The sequence below is a fragment of the Alosa pseudoharengus genome, unplaced genomic scaffold (assembly GCF_046254945.1).
Source record: "Alosa pseudoharengus isolate Yale_2024_CS ecotype anadromous, Long Island Sound unplaced genomic scaffold, YU_APseudo_1.1 YU_APseudo_1.1_scf_24, whole genome shotgun sequence".
Lineage (NCBI taxonomy): Eukaryota > Metazoa > Chordata > Actinopteri > Clupeiformes > Clupeidae > Alosa > Alosa pseudoharengus.
Genome location: NW_027468689.1, coordinates 4562204 through 4581058, shown reverse-complemented (window position 1 = coordinate 4581058; position 18855 = coordinate 4562204). Strand labels below are relative to the sequence as shown.

Here is an 18855-nt window from a genome sequence, read left to right as displayed (position 1 = left end):
TTCATATTTTTGTCAATACAGCTGCATACAGTAGATATGTAAGCAGAGGCTCATATTTTAGAAGCCCAATAGTTAACTGTTAAATGTTAAATATAAAAAGATCTGTACGCATCAATACAAACAAGCCCAGCTCAATGTATGTGGGATGTAATATTTTATATATATATTTATATACAGTATGTGTCATAGAATAATCTGTATATGTCGTAAAATACTCACTATATATATAGAGAATGTTTTTCATAGTATCATAAGTCATAATTGCAGGAATGTGTAACAATAGATCTAGATCTGAACATGAAATCCAACAATTCAAAACAAATCCAGGAATCCTCAAGACTCCATCCCCTATGACACACCTTGCATTTTGACCAGTTTGGGCATGTAGGAACTGAAGAGGGTGAAGATCCTCTCGGATTCTCTGTCCCCATCCACATCCAACTGGATGTTCGCTGGCAGCCCTCTGCCAAAACAAATACCAATCACAAATCATGGAACTGAGCATGTGCATTACAAAAGTACCAACACTTTGATTCCTGCACACGATTCATTAGTTATGTACTTGGAATGCTTTCCACATTTTATTATAAAGCATATTTTCTTTGTATCATGAGAAAGAAAACAGCTCTTATTGAGATCTCACTTGTTTCTCCTAAAGGATCCTTAGGGATGATCTATATAAGTTTTCTCTAAATATTATGGCAAGTGTACAGGAAAACTACATCGATTCCACACGGTATAAATCATTTAAAACAAGATGTCTAGTATGAGATGTCTAGTTTGCCTAATATCACTTTCACTGTCCTACTTTGGAAAGCTTAAACAATAAACAGTGAAATGACTCTCCATAGTTTCCCCTGAGAAGAGGCGTGGAGAGGAGAGCCTACTCTGGAGGATGTATTGCTGGTCTAACGTATATAAGTCTACTCTTAATGTTATGGCAAGTGAACTGGAAAGTCCGCACATTGTCCACACTGCAAAAATAATTTAAAACAACCTAAGGGCCTAACACTGGACATAAAACAAGTGTGTGACATCTACAGAAATGTCCTCTATATTAGCCACATTGTGTATAAAGCGCAAGACAGTGTTTTATGCAAGTTAAAAAAACAAAACCATATTAATACCATATTAACTGTCCCCATGTATTAACCTCATAGCTGAAGAAAGCTGGCAGAATCAATGTATAAACTGCAGCTAATAGTTGGGAAATTACAGGTAGTTTGCCTAATATCACATTCTCTGTCAAGCATAAACAATAAACATGATTTAAAACAACCTGGACCTAAAACAAACAAATATGAGATGTCTAGTTTGCCTAGTTGCTTCTCTGTCCTACTCTGAAAAGCTTAAAGTCAAGTCAAGTCAAGTCAACTTTATTTATAAAGCGCATTTCATCCACAGAGGTCATTCAATATGCTTTACATAAACACAAGCAAACAGGTGACAATGACGTATGAGGTATGACAACCAGACTGACCCTGTACATGGCGTGCATCCTGGTGCGGAGTCTGCAGAGAGCTTGCAGCACAGCCAGTGCCCGTTGAGGTAGGCCGACGGGTGATAAGTGCTCAGACGCTTGCGGTTACACTGGCTGACCTTGGTCAGTATGTCTATCCAATCACGCGCCTCCACGCAGTTGTTAGCCTGGATGTAGAGACACCGCTCTGGCTGGATGACCTGGAACATCTGCAAGAGAACAGGAAGTAAAAGGGAGGGAGGGAGGGAGGGGAAGGAGGAAGAAGATGATTCCAATATTACAGTTGGAGGTGAAGTACATGCTGATCTGCTGATGCAGTGTGATATGCTACATTTCACACTGGGAAACCATTTGAATTTAAAGGAACACACCAACTTGTTTGGGGGAAATGAGCTTATTTGCCATCTACCACAGGGTTAGTTAAGAGGATACACAGCCACCTCTTCTCTCTCAATAATGTAGTCTGACAATGTTAGCCTGTTGTAAGTCAAAGATTGCAAATAATTGAATAGCTCAGTTTAAAAAGGTTTCTTCCATGTGTCTGAAGCAACGTGCTGATTGGCTCCGTAGGCTCGGCCCAAACCACTTTGTTTATTTTCCATTAAAATAAAAGTTGAAGTTAAAGTTGACTGGAAATTAGCAGACGCTTTTATCCAAAGTGACACAGAACGGCAGGTTTGGGAATCGAACCTGGGTCGAGCGCTTGTCTGGTGGTGACGTCACCACACCACTGCTTAACAACACCCCCATTAGCAAACAATAACAAAGCCAGGGTTGTATACAAACATGTACAACCTGTACAAACCAACATTTCGAGGTGTTGAGACACGAGGAGGGCTATTTTGCAGCTGAGACAGAGCCCTCCTTGTGCCTTGGCCCAAGTCCAATTTAAATTCAACAAATCTCAAAGTGTTTCTTCTCAATTTCCCCTTGGGAAGAAACAGGTGAGATCTCAATAAGAGCTCTTTTATCTATTAATGAGTAAAATGAAATACATTTTCCTCTGGGTTTTTCTCCATTGTGTACTGGAAAAGTAGCTGATAGAATGTTGGAATGTTGGAATGTCCACTTTTTAGTCGTTGTCCAACTTGCTGGTTCTGTCCTTTCTATCTTTTTTGGTTTTGCAACCAAAATAAATGTATAGTATAAGTATAGATGACAAAAGGAATGTATATAAGTATATAAGTATAAGTATAAGTATATATACTTATTTGATCCCGTGAGGGAAATTTGGTCTCTGCATTTATCCCAATCCGTGAATTAGTGAAACACACTCAGCACACAGTGAACACACAGTGAACACACGGTGAAGCACACACTAATCCCGATGCAGTGAGCTGCCTGCAACCCGGCAATTCTCCGGTTACAAGTCTGAAGCCCTACCCAGTAGGTCACGGCTGCCCCCTAATGTGGTGTGCTTTCCTAAATGCAGCAGTTGCGATGCACTTCTGTGCTGTACATGTTACTTCACCACAAATATAGCAGATGTTGTGCAAAAGTCGGAGGCATTATTACGTGAGTGTGAATGTGTGCATTTAGATCGGTGTATGTTTATTTTGTAGGGTTCCTTGTCCTCGTGACAATTTAACAGTGTGGGCTAAGCAGATTTCCTCTTTAGGATAATGTGTACATTATTCAAATTGGTAACACGATCATTAGTGAGACTATCCAACATCTTTTTGAATTAATCAAGATACGTGGACATTAAAACAAATACAGTAATAATTGTGTATAAACGGCATTAAAAACCGCACCCTTGCAATAACCGCAGAATGAATCAGAATCAGATTGTGATGTCATAAGAAAGAATAATGAAGACAGGAAATTAATTCCCATGTATAGCCCGTCCCTGTGTATTAACCTCATAGATGAAGAAATTTAGCAAAATCAATGTATAAACCTTGTTTAAAATTACGGTAAATGAATAATAAAGGAATCTAAAAGTCTGAATCTTACATTCTTCATCTTGAAGGACTCCTCTTCCAGTCTCTCCACAGCCAAGATGTTTTCAATGGGAATACTGCAGAGAGCGCCCTCACCTAAACCAACAAATAGCTGCATTACAAACCCCATAAAAACACACACACACACACACGCACACACACACATACACACACACACGCACATACACACACACACAGACAGACACACACACGTGCACACACGCACACGCACACACACACACACACACACACACAAAGACGAAGACAGAGAGCGAGAGAGTAGAAAGGTGTCGTAATTTCCACAATTAAGTTACCTTTGGTTTTATGATATGTAAACTCGTGGTTTGTGAGTCGAAACCACCTTTTCTTGAAATTCTTCATACCAAAGCGGTTCCTGCCCTGCGCTCTCTTAATCATAAATCTGTAGGAGAAAGGTCAACAAAAGGTCAACAGAATCCTACTGTAAAATGAACACATCTGTGCCATATGCAAAGGTCAACAAACGTCAACAGAATCCTAAATCGAACACTTCTGTGCCATATGCAGTTATATATTCCTAGTATCCAAAGAAGATTGGCCCATTTTTTCTAAATCATTCGATGATGGGCCAGAATGTACCGGTAATTATAAGTAATGTAATTGTATGTAATTATATGTAAAATAATAAACACAATTTGCACATTTACACTGTAATTGTATTTTTCTTAGAAACTAGTGTCACACATTTAGACAGTATTAAATTTCTCTTAGAAACTAGTGTCTAAACACTGGCCTTCAGATAAAAGTATCAAGTAATCAAGTTGGTCCAGACTTTTGACTGATAATGTATGCAATATGTCAGACCTTAAAACATCTGACATTGAGAGATTTTAAGCCCTTTTAGACCCAACACTATAATGCCCACTGCTAAGCCAAATAAGAAGGAATGACCCAACACTATAATGCCCACTGCTAAGCCAAATAAGAAGGAATGACCCAACACTATAATGCCCACTGCTAAGTCAAATAAGAAGGAATGACCCAACACTATAATGCCCACTGCTAAGTCAAATAAAAGAAATGACCCAACACTATAATGGCCACTGCTAAGTCAAATAAAAGAAATGACCCAATACTATAATGCCCACTGCTAAGTCAAATGAAAGTAAAATTGCTCCTTCTGTGTTGTTATAGTTTCCATGGTTAAGTTGTGTTATTTGTCCTCTGCAATTAACCCATCCAGGCATCCAGGAGTGCACACACACACACACACACACACACACACACATACACACCTGGAGCAGTGGGCTCACCAGGAGCACACATACACACCTGGAGCAGTGGGCTCACCAGGAGCACACATACACACCTGGAGCAGTGGGCAGGGGTTGGTTGCCTTGCTCAAGGGCACCTCATCCGTGGATGTGGATGTGGGAGAGCGCTGTTCAGTCACTCCCCCCACCCACATTTATCCTACCAGTCAGGGATTGAACGCTTCGGTTTCAAGGGTCCAATTCCCTAACCAGTAGGCCACGGATGCCCCATAAAAGGTCTACAATGAAGGGTCAGATTGGGGTCACACAGAGGTCACAGGGCTAGCCTTTCACAGGATAGAGTCTAAGGGCTAACCAGTAATGGGGCCCTTACCTGCCGGAGCCCTTTCCATCAACCCTCTTAACTGTGAGCTTAACACTCCTTTGTCCAGCAGAAAAATAGAAAAGTCAACATGACTACATTCTGACATAACTAAATAGTGATTGAAAACTTGACAAGCAAACTTCAAACTTGTGCCCAAACTTTTTACAAATGATCACAGCTCCTCAACGAAACACATACAGTATGTGGTAAGAATGATATGCTTCCAATTACGGAATCTCCAACTAAACCCACATCCTCAACTACCGTTATTACAAACATCACTACATCTTTTAAAAAAACGGGCTAATGCGCTCAACACCTTGGTTTATTCGGAACTGGGTGCTAAATCCTCCTGAGCGTCAAAAATAAACCTTAGAAATAAAGGATGGCACTCACAGTTCATTTTGAAACTTTTTTCAATCGAACCACGAACGTTTAGATTTCATGGCCATATCGTGCTGAAGAAGGGCGTCTTGCCCGATATGTCCGTGAGGAGATACACATTTTTTTTTTTTTATAACTCAGTGTTATGCTCTGCATCTTTTAACAGTGACTCTCCAAACTCTGAATGCTCTTTCAGTGCTTACAGCTGGGCATGTAGGATGTCAATCTGTCACTGACGTATACCAGCGTTAAATGTGGCTATTGAGCATTCCATGCCTACATACCCCTCTTTCAGCATTATTGGAGTCTCAATGCTTCTCTGGTTCCATCGGCCAGATGAGGAGATTAAATCCAGAAACTGAAGAAGAAAATTAGGAATCACATTTTTTCATTTGTATGTGATATATTTTCAAAGCTCCCTCTATACTAGGCCTATGACATCTATAGATATATCTATATATATGACATCTATATATTATACTGGATTCCATCATATTACACAAACTTAGCAGTGTAGCAGCTTCATAAACACTTCTCATGTGGTCATTTTAGCTTTCAAATTACAATATAGAACCTAGAATTCAGGACTAGAACAGCTATTAAAACTTAAGGAAACATAGACCCTTCTGTTCCTAAAGGATTTCCTGTTGAATTATTCAAAACCAACACAGATATTTTGAAATTAAAATGAATCAGACTTTAGCGTAAAGCTCTACAAAATGTTGACTTTAAAACTTGTTTTTCAAATCTTTCCTTGTCCCCATTAGCTGACTGTTATTTTCCGAGCCACCAGAAATGCTTTAGGAACGCAAATGTTTGTTTATACAGTTGAAAGGGCCTATAACTTTTGCACTGAGAAGAAGACAGGAAGAGATTCTAACATTTTTCACAGCATCTGCATATTTCTGCTCATTGAAGTAGTCATAAAATGCAGCCATGTAGGATTCTTTGAAGTTGGCCTGGAAAAGAAAGAGAAAGCCAGGCACAATAAATAAACATTATAGTCTTTAAGCACACAATATATAAACATTATAGTCTTTAAGCACATATAGATTCATTGATATTTCCAACTAGTTTGACATTATGATAGCCATAATTCAGGATTACAGCAAACTGCACATGAAGTTAATTAGCAAATTATGGCATGACCGTTTCACTTTAAGGCCATTCACACCATGAACTATATCGATAAGGGCAAAAATGTATCGCTCTAGCTATTATGAATCACAACGACCACACATATACTATAACAATAACAAAATGAAAAACAATATTGTCAGCGCTCACTTTCAGAACAATAAAAAGCTGACAGCCAATCAGAATTCCTCACATTGTAGACATCACATTCATCAACACGGGGAGAGACTTTCCTTATCGTTGGTAAGTGTGGACGCTCTTATCTTTATAGTTACAGTTATCTTTATAGCTATCGTTCCTGGTGTGAGCGGCCCTTAAGGCTACAGATTACTTACAGATTTGGACTTGGCAAGGCTCCCTAGGGTCTGGATGGTTTTGGAGATGAGCGTGAGTGTGCGGGATGTGCAGGGGTCCTGTGGGGACAGACAAAGTGCAAATGAGCTCAAGTACACAGATCTGTGTGAGTTACTGACTAGTGATGTGTTTTAACATGCTACTTTGCTTTTCACAGTGAGGAACACATACAGGGTTCCCACTCTTAAGTGAAATGTAAAATTCCATGACTTTTCCCTGACTTTCCCTGACAAAAAAACAATTTCCATGACTTACTTTATAATTAAGGGTACAAGATTTCAGAACAGTCGCGTAGGGTTCAAGAATCTTTTCTTGATGGTAGAGGTAGATGATAAGATAAATGGGTATTGAATTAACAAAGTTGGGCAGTAAAGCTAATAACCAAATATACACCAATTCTGAATTCAAAATTCCCTGATATTCCATGACTTTGCACCCAAAATGATAAAAATTCCCTGACTTTCCATGTCTAGAATATACAGTACTTTACAAAATTCCATGATGTTCCAGAAATTCCATGACCCATGGGACCTTGCACTTATTACAGTCTACAAGTACAAGAGCACATGGGGCCCTGATTTAAATGGTGGGCTTAGTGCAAAGTCTCATAAAAAGAAATCAACATGCAAAGTTCTCGTGCATGAACTACAGCTATCGTGTGACCTGACGCTCATCAGAGGTGCTGGTTAAGGCCTTGCCCATGGTGTGAAATTAGCAAAGTGATTTTGCCTAGTTATTAAATTAGCTTTGATTAGACTTCTGACTTTTCACTTTCCCCATCATTCATAGAGTATGTGGGCCCACAGACTATTACCTGGACACGAAAATACAGTATTCAGGCAACAGGACCAAAAACAATGCTCAGTGCCTCGTGATTCTTATTGTTACACCAACTTTGTGGCTCAATGATGTCCAAAAAAAAAAAACAGCTTCACACTCCCGTTGTGGCCCGAAATACATATTTTTTCCTACAAGAATACACTCCCACTATGTAATATGCATGCTTGACAATGTCATATGTGAGGAGTTGCTCCTACCATATTACAACACCTGGCTAGATTAGCATGCCCACGCTCTCATAACCCAAACAGAGTTTATTTTGTGAAACAAGATACAGATGCCATAAATGAAGAAAAGCTGCGTAAAAGCACTTTTTCTTTTGCCACTTTTCTAGCCATTGGTGCCCAACCATGGCAACACACAGATCCACACAGACACCAAAGAAAAAAACAAACAATCGTGTTCTCTAAGTGCAGAGTTAAAATGACAACACTTCATACCGGATGGTGTGGTCGATCCACACAGACACTAAAGAAATAACCATATTCTGTAAGTGCAGAGCTAAAATGATAATGCTTCGTACCGGATGGTGTGGCCGAAGCTGGAACAGGTTGGGGGAAAGGATCGCCGGGGCGAAGAACCGTAGGAAGATAAAACTGCTCACCGCTGTGTATTTCACATCCTGGTCAACTGCACAAACATAAACAGTTATTCAACCAACATTTCTTGTTGTTGATTTGACACGCATACCTAAATCTGCGTGTGTTTCTATTAAGATGACCCTTTTGTGAAACCATCACTACCAGAGTGCTGTAAGTTTTAGCCAGAGCCAGATATATCAAAAGGAGATCACATAAATGTATTTATAATGTACAGCATTACTACTTTTACCAGGTAACTGTATGTATGGGCAATTATGGTAGACAAAGAAATCTATTCAAATGTAATAATTTTAAAGTCTTAAACATTTAATTCAGTTTCACAATAACACTGAGCATCAAAAATATGCTTAACCTTTGATAAAGTTGATAAAAAAATAGTGACTGCAATGTGAAATAACGGCCAGCAGGTGGCAGAGAGAACCAAACATACACAATCTGTCAACTGACAGGAACAGAATATACACAAATGGAGTTGAAATTTATCTATCTCAGTGTGTTTAGTTGTAGTTATATACATATAGCAGAAATGATTATATATATCCACAAAACACCTCACTGTCTCACTGTCTACAGTGGAAAGGTGACAGAATGCTAACCTTATGGACTGGTTCAAAGTAAAGTCATATCAAACAACCCAATACAAAGAAAAGATTGGGCTTAAACACTGGTGCAGGCACAGGATCTCTACCTAATCGAGTTGTTGCAGGACCATCTTGACTGTATGATGTGAAGTGTTATTTATCTATTTATGTTAAACCTTCTGTGATGGATATGTGTGTTCATGCTAAATGTGACATTTTTTGAGATTATTCAGATTCTGTGACATGGCTGTATAAACATTACCCTCCAAACGCATGGAAATACCCAAATAAACATGAAATTAGGTCAGCTCACTTCAATATCTTTACTAAATGGGTTCAACAAAGAACCAGCGGCGATCTATTTAGAATGCTAAACAGCACAGTTATAGTTATTTTCAGAGTGAGGTCTTTCATGAACCTTTGTGTTTCACAACAAAAATAGCCAAGCTCAAGTTGTTTTCAAGAGACACACATCAGGATGTGGGGTATGAGGGGGGAAGAGTATTTGATATTTGATACGCCCAAAAAGTGTAAGAATTTCACAGAGCGGTGTGAAGCACTATCAACTGCAACAGAAGGTACACTGTGGATCCAATGAGAACAGAAATATGGGAGCCAAGAAGAGCCTTTTCTGAACAGGGATGTGTGATGGCCTGGGCTGTTGGAGCAGTAATGTGCTTTGGACAGAGAGAATATTGGAGCCGCATGTTTGCGATAGTATTTTACAGAGACAGACAATTTCCTCTGTTCTCTGTGTTGTTGGTCTTCAGGGTGATTATAAAACTACTACAGAAAGGAGTCTTTGTGTGAGGTTTACACAGTTTAAATTATTTTGTGGTTGTCAGCCATATTTAATATGACAAAAAAAATATATAATTTCCAGAAATGAAATTAATTGAATTATGATTCACTCCGATCGTGATTTCAACCCCTGATGCGTATCCCTCACCGACGCTTGTATGTATGAATCATCTCCTTGCCTTTCAACTATCTTACCTCACCTCCTTCACGGTTTACCCGCTTCTTTGACGTTACCTTGAAAACGTGTGGCTGCCGATTCCCGCAGGGAGAAGAAGATGTCACACATGACAGTCGGACACCGCACTCCGGACGTGGTGATGACGTTAAAGATGCGATCCACATACTGCCGCAGGTTCTCCTGCGGAACACGGAAGGGTGTGAGGAGGTTGGAACGTCAGTAAACGTAACGGAACCCATATTGCAATTCGACCCAATGTGCAACATTTACTAGGAGAAAATTATCCCAATAAATAAACGAAATATATGAAAATGACAACAATCAAAGGGTTTGGGGGGGGGGGGGATAAGGGTTTAGTGGGGGTAATAAGGGCAATAAGGGCAATAAGGGTGGGGCATAAGGGGAGGATGCAGCAGCTGAAGCCACCAAGAGGGAGAGTGTGTTTGTTTCGTTTTTCAATTTAGGCAGCTGTATGTAGGTTAACACAAAGTCAACGCTACAATGAAATGTGTTGGAGGAGAAAAGGCAAAAGTAGACTAGCACAGCAATAAGTGACGGAACGACCTAGTGGTAGAAACTGTTCTATGAAACTCCTACAGGGTATTTATCTGTGCACATTATAACTCAAGTCCTTGATTACTCTGTGAGGTGGGTGGGGTTATGATTCATAATTCTTGTGAGGTGGGTGGGGTTATGAAACTATGATAGAGGTGGTCTCAGCCCGTGGAGAAAAGCCTAAAATGATCTTTAAAAAATTATAAAGTTGACACATGGGTTTTATCTTAAGCAATGGTGAAATATGGATGAACAATATCAGCTTTCACAATAAGAGTTCTTATTGTATTGAGGATACAGTGGCTATTTTTCAATTCAGTGAAAGCTGGTCAATAGTAAACCCAACCGATTAAAAAAGTCAATTAGTTAATTTGCATGGATCTATGTTTAACAATACTAGTTTGTTTAGCCAAGTCTATTAAATGTCAATTGAATGTTAGAACCACCCTTGAGAAATCTGTCTACAACTCAACAACACAATTATTGCATGCTTATTTTATCAAGACACTGAGACACAGAATTAAATCAAACACATGTTTGGTATTCCACAATGTCATTGTCAGGACAAATAAAATTAAACAAAATTGCTCTCTCGCAGTGCAAATGCACATTTTAATTTGTATGATTGATCCCCAAGAACCACTGAGCACCTGTGTATAGTCTGTGTCAAAGTAAAGTGTGAAGGAAGTCTTGCCTGTAGATTTACACAACATAGAAATATTATTACAAACCCTGAGATTTAACAATTTAGCTTGTGTCCATTGTGAAAACACAACCATTTTGATTAATTAATGCTTCTGCCTGGAACAGTGCTCAAGCATATTCTGTGTAACCTGCATAAATCAGCAGGATGCTGTAAGCATGACAGAGCCCCGAGCTTCAATGAGAGGTGCTTGTCTCAGCGAGCTCAGTGACCGCAGAAATGGTTTTGAAAGAATTTGTGGTTTGACAGGTGGCTTTGAGCTTCCTCGTTGTAGGCCTACTGCGCATCATATAAATAAATGCGAACCCATATGGTCTTACAATACGAGGGTTATATTTGTGGTTTCCGTTGTTGTGGTTTTACTGAGATGGAACTGCAGATGACATTCCAAGATCAATCAGTGCACTAATAAATCATGTGTACAAAGCACTGATGACATTGGTCAGGTATTCATGGACCTTGACTGGACGCGGTTGTCTTTTACACATCAAAGACATGACCAGAGATCTCATTAAAACACTACATATAGAGAACAACCTACTGCCAATTATATGAAAAAGAAAAAATTATTTGTATGACTTTGTGTAATGGCAAATCCCTGGTAGAACTAAATGGTCTATCATTTTAATCAACGATAAATACTTTTTTTCAGCATATGAGATGTACAAGACTTCTCATTGCAGCATGCCGATTACAGCTATCTTAGCTGAATCGGCATTGTGTCTCCTCTAAGAAAACAAGATAGACCAGCTTAACGAAGCGGACGCTATTCTATGACTTCCCCTTGACCTACTTCCGCAAACATCTTTCCATGCTTTTTATCTCACAGGCGTAACACATGGGGGGATGGCAGGGTTGTAACCCCATGCAACCTCCCCAACAATAATATCATCATGATGAATAAGACTATCAGTATAAGTGTATATACTCTTTTGATCCCGTGAGGGAAATTTGGTCTCTGTGTTTATCCCAATCCGTAAATTAGTGAAACACACTCAGCACACAGTGAACACACAGTGAGGTGAAGCACACACTAATCGACGGCGCAGTGAGCTGCCTGCAACAACAGCGGCGCTCGGGGAGCAGTGAGGGGTTAGGTGCCTTCCTCAAGGGCACTTCAGCCGTGCCTACCGGTCGGGGTTCGAACCGGCAACCCTCCGGTTACAAGTCTGAAGAGCTAACCAGTAGGCCACGGTTGGCCACAAATCATACAGCATGATGAAGTAGGCGGCTCAACCCCCCGCAATGCTCAACTCCCAAGTTTCAACCACGCGTCATCTTTTTGCTTATCTTTCAATCAAGTTCCTTCATTTCTTAAAACATACTCATGCACACTCACCCTGTTGGTCTCAAGGTGTTCTGATTCCTTCAATTTGACCGGGTCAATCTCACAGGGTTTGTGGTCCGCGCAGATCTGCAAAAAAAGGTCATAGACAAGAAGAGTTCATAGTGAAAGTGAAAGTAAACATGCAAAGAGGGAATTTGGCATCAGAAGAACTAGACTTCGAGGAAAACTAATGCTTCTCTACTAAGACTTATAACGTCTTTAACAAAATATCAAAAGTATTATCTCACCTCATCAATGATAGGTTTCAATGTGACCTGCAAATAGTGCATCCCTGCTAGCTTCATGGTTTCATCGATGCATTTTGATGTGAGTGAGTTCCCTCTGAAGATGGTGTTAGGATCCCTGCAATAGTGTGAGCATATTTTTTATCAGCCACACTATAAAACTAACATTTATTCACATAAAATAACATAAACATTAAAATAACATGAACATTAAAATAACATGAACATTAATTCACTGGTGGGCAATTACTCCATCGCAGGTGTAAAGCACTATTTGAATGGGATTCGTTTGACATCAAGAGGTGGGGCAAAGTTATTACAAGATGTTTCTAAAATCAGTGATTTCAAAGTTGACTGCTATTTAGCAGATGCTTTTGTCCAAAGTCACACAGACTTTATATGATATTTGAACATCATAAATGGGGAATTGAAGGGAAATTTGTTTGGTGCTATGTTGTGTTAGACTCACTGTGTCCGATTGACTTCGGCATGGGCGATGGCACTGACGAAAGGCACAATATTTCCAGAGTGCAGATAGAGCCGTACTAAGGGGACAGCCGCCTCCTGCTTCTCCCTGCACACCTCACCCAGGATATGGGCTGCTGATGCTGACACAGGCTACAACAAGGAGATAAGGCATTCATACTCCCATAAATATAAATAATATCATATTTATACGCTCATACAGTCTCATTCAACAGGCTACAACACCGAGATAAGGCATTCATACTCCCATAAATATAAATAATATAATATTTATACGCTCATACAGTCTCATTCAACAGGCTACAACACCGAGATAAGGCATTCATACTCCCATAAATATAAATAATATAATATTTATACGCTCATACAGTCTCATTCAACAGGCTACAACACCGAGATAAGGCATTCATACTCCCATAAATATAAATAATATAATATTTATACGCTCATACAGTCTCATTCAACAGGCTACAACACAGAGATAAGGCATTCATACTCCCATAAATATAAAATCTATATAACATATTAATATTCCCATATAGTCTCATTCGACAGGCTACAACACGGTGATAGCGAATTAATAGTCCCATAGAGTCTCAATCCTCTCAGTTCAATTCGGTTTTAAACCTCCTCTACTACTGCTAACTAAAACGCATAACCATCACCACACTGTGTAGAACACACAAATCCACATATGTGTAGATGGAATCTTGCGGCTACACCTCTAACTAGCACCTTATGATAGCACTATGTGCTCACAGGAAATATGCTTGCGCATACACACACACACACACCTCATAAGATGCTGAGTGCAGCACGAGGTCTCGGAGTGGACTGTAGTGTTCAGAGGGGAAGACATGGTCCTCTGTGTAAACAATGTTTAGCCTCAGCGAACCCAACTCATCTGCCTTTACTGATTTATTGCCATTGTCTCTTGGCTGCAGGAAGTACCTGAGGAGAAAACAATCACAGTCAGTCACAGATATCCAGAAGAACTGACACACCTACAGACAGTCAGAGACAGCTCTGTGCAACAGTTTCAAAATGTTTGTTATGGAGTGTGTGCAGCATGTCAGGTGTTACACGCTTTACCAAGCGGTGGTACATGTGCAGTAGACTGCAGTGATGACACAGTCTGTTATGTGCAATATACTGTTGTGACACACAAACACAAAGTTTGTGTGGTGTTGTCTATGGCTATATGTCTAGGTGTAATTTGCACTTGTTTTTGTTCGTTTTTGTTTTTGTGCTGTTTTTATTGTACTGTGAAACTATTTCTGTGAGCAGCATATGAGTCCAAGACAAATGTACACTACGGACAATAAAGTATGTGCCTAAACCCCCCCTTAGCTGTTGTAGAATCAACGTAACCTACGGACTCGAGTGGCTTATTGCTTTTCTAAAACGGTTGCTATAAATACCTGGCAAAGTTTCATAAAGTAAAGGCAAAGCAACTAGAAATATAACGAGTTATTCCTAGATAATCATTCTTCCACCAAGAATTATATTTCCTCTATCTGAATGGTTGGCAAGCAACGTCGAGACGCAGCTACTTTAACTTTTGTATCAAGTTGTGGTAGCACAGTAATATAGAACGGAATGGGGTCAAGGTGTATGTTTGTGTTGGATTTTATAACGGCATCGAACGTGATTCAGCCAATCACAATCAAGGACCGAAACTATTAGTTTTAGAAATATATTTATTACACGGCTCTTCATAATGCTGCAGAATGCTCCATTCACTTGAATGGGCCTTCCTAACGTTCGGTGGTCTGATATTTCTCGATAACAGACGGTTGTTAAGTATAACAGACCGCGGTCAAGGAAAATGGGTTTTGTGCTTCTAATTCACATCTTTCATATCTCTCACTCTGCAATTAGTCTGGTCACTTCTTGCATTGGAACTTCATTCAAAAGTGAAAGCAGACGGTTGATCTGCTGTGTTCTAAAGAAAAATTTACCGTGTGTTGCGAACTATTTGTTTCTCAGCAAAAGCAATGGTGAAACGGTAACAAATAGGCTATATGTAGGCTAAAGAGTCATATCATGTAGAGTTTAGTTTTTCGTTTTGGCAAGTAGCCGTGTAATAAGCAGGATAATGTATAGAACGCCAGTCATTGTCCGAAAATAAGTCCCTTCAGTACGAAGCAAGATCCCTTACATATAACAGACAAAGGGCTCACCATGCATCATGGACACCTGCTTGTCCGAGCACCTTCAGGGGTATTCGTACCCCTCCAAGAAACTCATCTCCAAACTTCAGGTTACTGGCATTCCACAAGTCCACCCTGCCACACAGAATACATACCGTATCAATCCTGAATCTCAACAACAACCAGTTTATTACACCACATATCACACACACGAGGGGCTATTTCACAGAACCCACAAACTCAATACCTCACAAGCATCATCGTCACATAAATTCACACCAACACAACCCACCGTAGGGCTAACTTGTCCACATCCTCCTCCTCCACATCGAACTGTCTTTTGGTGTAACTCAGGGGTCTGGTCACCTAAAACACAGAACTTTGTTGGTGAATTAACAATAAACAAGTTTGCTCATTAGAGTGTACTGTGCAATCAGTTATTCCTCATTGTTTCATTAAAACATTAAAATGCAATCTGTTTAACAGTTAGTCCACAGTTATGAACAGAATTGTCCTACAAAATCAAAACTTCAAAACATAGGCTAATAACGTATGTTTAGGTTTATGGTATTTAGCAGACATTTTTATCCAAAGCGACTTACAATGACATCAATAAACATTACATTAACATTACAATTAACAGTTTATAGTCAAAATAAAAATACCAATATTATTAATAGACAAAACAGAATTTAACAGAATAAAAACAATAAGGCCAAATATAAAAAAACATATACAAAATGTGTATCTATAAGGAAAAATGAATTAGCTAGAAACACAGTGAACAGACGCAAGTACAAAGGAAGTATTTAACCCAGTACCAGACATCAGTCCACCTATAAATTTAACCCAGCACCAGACATCAGTCCACCTATAAATTTAACCCAGCACCAGACATCAGTCCACCCATAAATTTAACCCAGCACCAGACATCAGTCCACCCATAAATTTAACCCAGCACCAGACATCAGTCAACCCATAAGTGTCTATTTAACCCAGCACCAGACATCCGTCCACCCATAAGTGTCTATTTAGATAGATAGATAGATAGATAGATAGATAGATAGATAGATAAATACTTTATTGATCTCCACGGGGAATTTGACCCAACACCAGACATCCGTCCACCCATAAGTGTCTATTTAACCCAGCACCAGACATGTATGTTTGTTTCCAATTTTACCGTTTTTCTGTTCAGTGCACACACTACTTTGCACTATTTGAATTTGATAAAAAGGTGCATGTGATTAGAAACACCCCACCCCCTTTTAAATTAGATGGTTTAAAAGCATGAGAAATTCTGGAATTCTACTGGCACATACAGAGATATAGAGACCATGGAATAATCTCACAGAACCTGATGTGTTATAATATACATCTGCAGATAGCCATGTAGGATTTTGTGTAAATACACATAGGATCCATTTGCACATTGAATGTTTTTTATATATATATTGCAATATTCCAAATAGCAAGGGCTAGAGGAAGCAACACAAATTCAGAACAGAAATCAAGGACCGGATTACATGGTCATGGTATTTGTCTATGACGTAATCCTAGATGCTACCATGCGTTACATAAACCAAAAGGCTTACCTCAAAATAAAACACTTCATCAAACTGAGGGTTGTTGGTTTTCCTTTTTACTTTAGTCTTCTTGGCCTCCGACCTTCACAAGAAAATAAAACAGGTAGTTAATGTCCAATTCAGTGGCAACATGGGACACAAGCATGGGGCTGCTTTAAAAGTTAACCATGTGTTCTTGTGTACAAATAGACACAGACAGTGTGCAAATATCTGATACTGATAGTCTTTGTGCCTCTTGGAATATGAGTGCAAAAGTTTGGGAATTTTGAGCGTGTTGATGTAGATAAGCCAAAGCCTTGACACAAATAGACTTGATTATATTTTTTGTCAGTAGACAAAGTGCAAAGTGCATGGATCTTTGAGGATGCCTATCAGGAGCTGTGGCATGGCTATTTCTCACTCGCCAGTCGCCACCTAAAGCTGATGTGTGGTGAATGTTCTGACGCATAATGGCTGCCGTGCATCACCCAGGTGGGTGCTATACACAGTGGCGATGGTTTAGTGAGGTTCCCCCTTCACTGGAAAAGCACCTTGAAAAGTGCTATTTGCACTGTAAATGCAGTGTGTTGGTGTTGATGTTGTTGTTGTTGATTCTAACCTGGATGGGCCCAGTACAGACACAGCAGCATAAGGATCACACTGTCCATTGACGATGGGTAGGCCCTGACACTCCAGTACCCTATGTGACAACACAAACGTGTTCCATGTCAGCACACACACATGCAACATACAACAAAACAAGTAAAGGGGAGCTAGTTAGACAGTGGCTCTCGTCCAGCTTTTTCTTTCTTTTTTAACCTATTCACCTGTAATATATGTATATCCTTGCATACATTGCAAAAATGCCTCTCCAAATATAAGACAGATTATTACAAATCTAAGCATAAACAAGCAAATTTGGCTGCCAGTGTGTTAAGCAAATTTGTCTCGATAAGAGGTCTTAAAATAGGACAGGTTCATCTGTGTTCACCCAGACCAACAGGGAGTATAGCGAGGCCGAGTCATTCACTACATGTGCTTTGCTAGTGCAGCCCTGGGCATACAGCTTTCTCCACCATCGTTTTCATTCCCAAACCAAGAGCTACCCTTTAATGTTTCTGGACAACAATACCTGCCACATCTAATTTATCTCAACTCGAGCAATCACTGAGGGCAAGCCCTCATTTCCAGTGACATTGAATATGACTTATCTGTCAATAGCTCTGTGATCAGGTCTTGGATGTCATGACATTCATAATGATGTTAACGATATTAATTAAAGAATGATATGATAGCTTCACTTAGAAAGACAGGCTACTGAAAATAAGCCGACTCACCGTGTGGCTAGTTTATGACAGACGGCCCCACTGTCTGTGATGACTTCACTGAGACGCAGCTCAAGATGAACTTTTCCCTATTAAAAAAACAAAACACAAAAGCAAATAGAAATGTTAAAGAACATGAATCCTTTGTGTCAATATATGGAGACTTTTGTACAAAACTACGGTATTTACAGTTGTTATCAGCAATCCCTTCATCTTGGAAAATAACACTACTTGATTCAAATGCAAACCTAGGTGTCTGCCGTCCGGCTATTAAAAATTATAAATGGTTGGGGCACAAAAAAGTAAATTTTGACATGTACAGCTTCTTTTTATTTTTTAAAAATACTGCAATTTCTCCATATTATTTTCAAGACTACTGGGAAAGTATTTTTGATACTCCACTTCCTTGGTTAGATGTCTTTAAGAATCTGTACAAATCATCCTGTTCAACATATGTATGGGCCTTTCAAGTTAAAATTTTCTACAAGATTCTACCAACAAAGAAAATGTTAAAGATTTGGAGAATAAATGAAGACAATATGTGTAGATACTGTGGTGAAGAAGAGGAAGACACCATGC

At 39.4% G+C, this 18855-nt stretch overlaps 1 protein-coding gene across 3 annotated transcripts in view; it reads right to left on the bottom strand.

The window, feature by feature from the left end:
* Positions 1-18855, bottom strand: part of rasa3 (RAS p21 protein activator 3) — a 45059-nt gene that overhangs the window by 5961 nt on the left and 20243 nt on the right. For 2 of the 3 annotated variants that reach the window (XR_012990903.1, XM_076302879.1), the window contains exons 5-23: positions 18289-18365; positions 17571-17651; positions 16982-17054; positions 16570-16602; positions 15679-15752; positions 15417-15521; positions 14028-14184; positions 13217-13365; positions 12751-12865; positions 12515-12589; positions 9974-10097; positions 8279-8385; positions 6897-6974; positions 6306-6383; positions 5709-5782; positions 3738-3844; positions 3437-3519; positions 1481-1689; positions 360-463 (exon numbers count right to left, since the gene is read on the bottom strand). Coding sequence is in view for 2 of the 3 variants with exons in the window: in XM_076302879.1 (XP_076158994.1) it covers positions 360-463; positions 1481-1689; positions 3437-3519; positions 3738-3844; positions 5709-5782; positions 6306-6383; positions 6897-6974; positions 8279-8385; positions 9974-10097; positions 12515-12589; positions 12751-12865; positions 13217-13365; positions 14028-14184; positions 15417-15521; positions 15679-15752; positions 16570-16602; positions 16982-17054; positions 17571-17651; positions 18289-18365 (1903 nt within the window). In the remaining variant the exon portion in view is untranslated. The remainder of the gene's footprint in view (positions 1-359; positions 464-1480; positions 1690-3436; positions 3520-3737; positions 3845-5708; positions 5783-6305; positions 6384-6896; positions 6975-8278; positions 8386-9973; positions 10098-12514; positions 12590-12750; positions 12866-13216; positions 13366-14027; positions 14185-15416; positions 15522-15678; positions 15753-16569; positions 16603-16981; positions 17055-17570; positions 17652-18288; positions 18366-18855) is intronic. The other variant, XM_076302880.1, reaches the window with a different exon arrangement.